Below are 6,364 nucleotides of genomic sequence, written 5' to 3' on the forward strand. Positions count from 1 at the left end.
TTCAATTTTTACAACTGAAATGACCCTTGAATTATGCCATCTCTGACTACTTACCATTTCTGGTACCAGGTATATCTATCTATCTTTCTTTCTTTTATATCTTTAAAGAACACAACAAAAACGTTTTTATGAAGACAAGTGGTTATTTGTCTTGTTCTGCAAAAATAACATAGAAACAACTTTAACATAAAACAAAAAGATAATCCAAAAAGTTATTTTCCCATTCTATTTACAAGATAGGTGAATATGTGTTGCTTATATGAATTATATATAAGGAACTGTATCCATAAGAATATATAGTATATAAGTACAGTACATGTGTTAGATGCATGGATAGGACAGAATATAGTCTGTAATTTATGAGTCCGTGTGTAAATGGATACTTGGAAGAAAAGTGCAAATCACTTACATCTGTAAATAAGTAACAGGCGTCGAATGCATCACTTTCATGAATTTCAACTTTTAGCTTCCAAGTATTGACATTTTCCAACAAACATGATGGTGATTGGGGATGCCTGCAAAAGTAGAGTATCTCTAGATCTGAATGAATATGTGCTCAACTCCATCGTGGTCCATTTCACGCAGGGTCCAGGTTTTGCTCACATTTTTGGTTCCATAGAGGGCAGCCAAGTCGTAGTCACCCAGAAATCCTTCAAATTTGAAAGACCCGTTCTCGTCCGTGGCCCCTCGGAGTCGAGTCGTCCAATCGTCCAACAGTCTGTCCACCACGTCTCCTGCTGCCAAATTGTTGAAGGCGTTATCTGTCAGACACATCTGATAGCACCCGTACGAATGCATAGCAGACCACATCAGGATTCCCTCCACACCTGGATAAGAAAACCCCTCTCGCAATATCTGCTCCAGATAACGAGCCTGGCTTGCAAAAAAAATTCCCAACAATAAATGATATATTCAATCCACAATTCATTAACTTGATAAATTCAATCCATTTATACCTGTGTCTGTTGGTCGAATTTGCTGCTAACATCGACTTCCGTGAGCCAAATGGGCAGTCCAAGGGTTCTGAACTTGTCCAGCACTGCTCTCATTAATGGAAGGTTTGGTTTGCTGAAATGGCTTTCAAGGCCAATGCCTTCAATTACCCGCCCCGAGTTTCTGAGCTCCTGCAGCTTTTCAATGTATGAATCCACCGTACCCTGTGAGTCATCACATGTCTCGATTATGTTATAGTCGTTCATGAACATGGGCGTCCAGGGATCGATCTCCTGGGCGGCCTCGAAGAAGAAATCGGAAGCATTAGGGCCTAGTTTGTCCTCGTAAAAAGAGAAGTGCAGCAGCTCGTTGCTCACGTCCCAGTTGATAAAATTCCCTGCGTATCTGTTCACCAGAGACTCGATTCTCCGAGAGACTGCTTGCTGGAGTTGTTCCTTGTCGAGGCTCATAACCCATGAAGGGATGTATTTTGGGTCTTCCCAAAAGATATTGTGCCCTCGAGCAGAAATACTGTTGGCATTACAGAAAGCCAGCATCTCATCTGCAAGGCTGTAATTGAGCTTGCCCTGTTTTGGCTCTGTCGTGTACCATTTTAGCTCGTTTTCGAATACTGCCGTGTTGAATCGCTTCACGAACCACCTCTGTTCAACGAGTTTTCAGAACTAGAATCACCATGAAATTATAATCTCAGCACACTGAAAATATTTAAGAACAAAGTATCTAAAAATTGACCTGATATGGCTCGTTTGCAAGGATAGTCTTGGCTATTGCTGAGCCAAATGGAAACTGCCGTGATTTCTGCTTCACTATCACCTCTGCCTTTTCCAGTCGATTCCCGTTCAAATCCGTCACATGAACAATGGCTTTCTTTTTCCTTTTCTGTCGATTCAATCCAATCCCACCATTAAAAGTTTGATTCAGTCCCATCATTTGTACTCGCATTGACTGAGAGGAGGCACAACTTTTATTTGACGAGAAGCAATCGCAATCAGATATACTTGACGAGAAGCAATCGCAATCAGATATACAGTTGATTCCACTATATCATTTTAAAATAAATGACATTAAATTTAAGTATTAGGGGTTTACGCAGTGTATTATATTAGATATCGTTTTTGGGATACATGACATTAAATTTAAGTATTAGGGGTTTACGCAGTGTATTATATTAGATATCGTTTTTTCATGATTTTTGAATTGTTCACTTAGCACTCATTGATATCGTTTTTTCATGATTTTTGAATTGTTCACTTAGCACTCATTGCATCGGGTGATGCTCACAGGGGTGAAGAAGTGGGATTGAAACTAGTGAAATGAATCACATAGCGTCAATCGTTGGGATCGAAACTAGTGAAATGAATCACATAGCGTCAATCGTCACTTCCGGGGCTTGCACCCGGTAACCAGGACTTCCCGGGAGGTCACCCATCCCAGATCTCCTCTGGCTCAAGCGCGTTTAACTGTGGAGTTTTCCCCACAATCAAGCCCACTTAGCTTGCTATCCCATTTTAAAATAAATGACATTAAAATTTTAGGATGTCGAAGTCATCTGTTTTTTTTATTTACATTTTCATTAATTTTGTTTGAGATTAGCATGGTTCACCCCATTATTAGAACTAAGATTTTTAACAAATTCTATTGATATAAGAATATAAGAATTAGAATTATAAGTAAGTAAGATCCCTCACTAAGATTTTCAACAAATTCTCTTAAGAATTATAAGTAGCTAAGATCCTTCACAAGTTTAAGTTGTTTAGGGCCAGAATTATAAGTAAAGATCTTTGAATAAATTTCATAAGTTATAAATTTTAAGTTGTTTAAGGTTCTGAATCAGTTTATGTATTTGTTTAATTTGCAAAATTCAAAATTCAAGTATTGAAAGAAAGTTTTTATTGAGTTGAATTTATTTATATATTTTTATTTAATTTCTATTTTATATAATTTCTATTTAAAATTCAAGTATTGAAGGAAGTATTTATATATTTTTGTTTAATTTGTAATTTAATTTGTTTTCATTGAGTTGAATTCATTTATATATTTATATATAAAAATTTAACTGGTTAACTTAAATAACAAGAAATTCATTTATATATAAAAATTTAACTGGTTAACTTAAATAACAAGAAATCAAGATCTTACCTAAACTCAATTTATTACAAAATTCAAATATTGAAATATTTTTCATTAAATTGAATCCATTCAGATATCAAAATTCAATTTAAATAACCAAACAAATCACTTCTTACCCAAAATTACATCACCAAATTTCAACAAAAAGACTATTTTCATCAATTTAACCTGCAACTTTCGATTTTCACAACGTGAATTTAACCCAACAAACATATCAAATCATTTCAATTTTCACACAGTGAATGATTTGAATTTAACACAACAAACATATCAAATCAATCAGCGATCAGCCGAATGGAGCACGAATGAAATAAAAGAATATAAAGTAATGAACTATCACGGGTGATCACGGGATAAGCAGATATTAGGTAACCTGAACGAAATGGACAGAAATGTTGAAAAGGGAGTAGTTACAGTACCATTGTTATTCTTTCTTCTTGTTGCAAACGCCATTCATCATCAGTGAATGGTTGCAGGGATACGCTATCAACCAGTATTTCAACATCTGTATTGTTACTCTGCAAGTGGCAGCGCAATGGTCTCAGTCGTTCTAATTTTAGCGGAAGAATTGTAATCCAAATTAGAGGCATTACTTTGACTGGAAAGCATTCGAAATAACCTCGAAGTATAACCAAGAGTAAGAGGGAGACCAGTCAGGAACGAATCCACCCTTGAGAAAAGACCAGCACCCACTTGTAGCATGAACATTTCCAGCACATGTGAAGCTCACATTGTCCATCCCCACAGTTGCCGTAACTAAAGCAGAGTTCCCCAACCTGACCTGCACCCACGCTGTACACATTGAACCCCACACAGGCCATATCAAACTCAATAATGTTAAAGGTTTCTGAAGAATATCGATCTTGCACAGCAGTATCTGGTAACCAATTTAGTACCTGACAAAGCATACTTGACATCTTGCCTTAAATTTCCCAAAGTTTGAGCGGGCGAATGAAAGCTTTCTTGCCGATTTGATGCCACTAGATATTTGTTGCCATTATCCTGACTCTGTATTTGCAATGCGACGCTCGCGCTCCCGAAACCAGTCCACCAGTTGGTTCCATTATCAAAACCTGGATTTCGAATAATCCCCCCACCGTAAAGCGGCGCTGCAGGATAGGGTTCACACTGCAAAACGAAATATAATTAGCCAGAAGGGTCCAGTCTGCAGGGCTGAAATGAAAGCATTGAGGATATTGAGCAGAAGAATATCAATACCTGTGTATAAGCAGAAGCGTCGTAATATGGTGCCTCTGTAATTTCAGAAGCAACATACCAAACCTTAAACTCATATGTATGATATGATTGCTAAACCCTTCCATGGAACTTTAATATTCTTTAAATTTTATATCAGAGAAATAATGGATTTGTACATAGCAAAGGGATAATTTCTTACCATTTGAAGCAACCGCTGTATTTGTGCACAAACTTTGCAGAGAGCAGAATATAAGAACATGACTGAAGTGTACCAACTTCATTCTTCGACTAAATTCTGCAATGCTCGGAGCAGGCCTAGCCATGGCATCAAAATTGGGGAAAAAGAGCAACAGGCAGAGTGATGATTCTTGGCAAAAATCTGATTCAATGTCCAAGTTCTCAACTAAATGCTGCCCCATCTTCGTCTGTGTATATGGTTGCACCGCTGTGTCCTTTGTATTTAGTATTTAAAAAATAAAAAATCAAGGGAAACCTTTAAAGTAGGGCTTTAAAGTAGGACAAAAGCAGCTTAGTCAAAGCCCTATGGTGCACCCCCATCTGGATCCACTTATATTCACAACTGGTTGCAGACAGCACTACAAACAATTAAGTATTTATCATGCAGATTATGCTTTTAAGGAAAGCTCAAGCTATGAGCCAACGTTTCTCTTTCTCTGTACAGCCTGGAGCCTGGACTAACGCTCCCATTAATTCCAATTTCCACCCGATACCATTCCAAAAAATACTTTTCACCCACTGCATTTGTCTCTGTAATTGCGCCTATGAATAAAAACAAAAAACAGGAATACACTAACGCACATGAGTCCTGCGCAGTGGTGGGTGCTGATTTTCAGAAACATTCCATGGTTATGCAATTGTGGAGAATATTATAATGGACTGACTAACTACCAGAAGAAGATTAAAGTGTGGGTGGCCATAAACACAACCGACCTTGCACATAAAACGATTCTCCTTTTGTTTTTGGTTGCTGGAAAAGCGAAAACTCCCGTGCAATCACATGACAGATGATGCTGATGATGCAGGATCTGGACCTGGACGGTGCATGAATGGACGAATAGTGTCCTGTCCTCAACGATCTCATGTCCTGGAGGTCCAGTCATTCAAAAGACGCCATGGCCAATTATTTCCTTCAAAGGGCATGCGGCGCAATGTAGATTTTTCTATATGTCTGCGCGCAAGAGAACAAAGTTTACACTGATCGATTACAATTTCTAAAGATAAATCATAGCAAATCTCAAAATTACCAGTGGTGGACATTTCTTTATAATAAAATGCAAACAAATCTCAAATTTACCAGTGGTGGACATTTCTTTATACTAAAATGCAAACAAATCTCTGCCCCCACTTCGAATGAAATGAAACGAAACACGGTGGAAGACAATATTTATGGAAATCTCTGTCCCAAATTCGAACTGAAACGAAACAAAACACTGTTAAAGACGAGAGTTATGGAAATCTGTGTCCCAACCTCGAACTGAAATGAAACGATCGTGTTTTGTTTAGTACTTTTGTTTTCAATTACAGGGCTTCTGCAACTTAATTCTCATTCATGGAAATTTTGTTGTGTTTTTTTTTGGCCACGATTGGGTTAAATTTGGCTGAAGAATTTATTGAGTTTAGGACAATTTGGCGGGTAGAAAAAAATGTGATGTTGTGCAGCTGGTTTGGAAAATGAATCATATCTCATAATTGATGTTCGCAGACATGCAAAATGGCCTCTAAACCTGACTGGCCCCATGCCGCAATTTCGAAAAACTGAACTCTAACCTCTTAAATCTTTTAATTTTGTAATTGATGTTCGCAATTACAAAGTTAAAAGGTAATTTTAGTGTAATATTCATAACGTGTGGCCTTCTAATCTAAGGACAAAAGTGGACCAATGGTTGGACATAAGCTTTTCATGTATGGTGGTCAAAAGTCTCTTAGGCTGAGTCTAAGGCTAACCATCATAGGTAACTAAAGTTATTTTAGAATTGACTCCTCATACACTTACCACTTCTCTTGGATATCCTAAAGGTAATTTAGGAGGACATGTGATGTGCCCTTTTGACCTCAACATTCT

At 37.6% G+C, this 6,364-nt stretch overlaps 1 protein-coding gene across 1 annotated transcript; it reads right to left on the bottom strand.

Moving 5' to 3' along the window:
- Nucleotides 1-200: 200 nt before the first annotated feature.
- On the bottom strand, nucleotides 201-5,381 carry LOC149218075 (endo-1,4-beta-xylanase 5-like). Its single transcript, XM_089383797.1, has 9 exons — nucleotides 5,233-5,381; nucleotides 4,481-5,061; nucleotides 4,303-4,337; nucleotides 3,981-4,212; nucleotides 3,704-3,876; nucleotides 3,504-3,602; nucleotides 1,687-1,833; nucleotides 957-1,595; nucleotides 201-873 (listed from the first exon to the last, which is right to left on the bottom strand). The coding sequence occupies exons 2-9, from the start codon at nucleotides 4,698-4,700 to the stop codon at nucleotides 535-537; spliced, it is 1,884 nt and encodes a 627-aa protein (XP_089239923.1). The 5' UTR covers nucleotides 4,701-5,061; nucleotides 5,233-5,381; the 3' UTR covers nucleotides 201-534.
- Between the last annotated feature and the right edge of the window lie 983 nt (nucleotides 5,382-6,364).

This window comes from Pinus tabuliformis, chromosome Q (genome assembly GCF_031772625.1).
Source record: "Pinus tabuliformis cultivar Carrire ecotype Pingquan chromosome Q, CPIR1, whole genome shotgun sequence".
Classification (NCBI taxonomy): Eukaryota; Viridiplantae; Streptophyta; class Pinopsida; order Pinales; family Pinaceae; genus Pinus; species Pinus tabuliformis.

Excerpts from the sequence above, each read along its gene's own strand:
- LOC149218075 (XM_089383797.1), bottom strand. The coding sequence starts at position 4,700 with ATGGGGCAGCATTTAGTTGAGAACTTGGACATTGAATCAGATTTTTGC. Across the intron at positions 4,338-4,480 it reads TACAGCGGTTGCTTCAAATG|AGGCACCATATTACGACGCT; the intron begins GTAAGAAATTAT and ends CTGAAATTACAG. Across the intron at positions 1,596-1,686 it reads TTGCAAACGAGCCATATCAG|AGGTGGTTCGTGAAGCGATT; the intron begins GTCAATTTTTAG and ends CTCGTTGAACAG.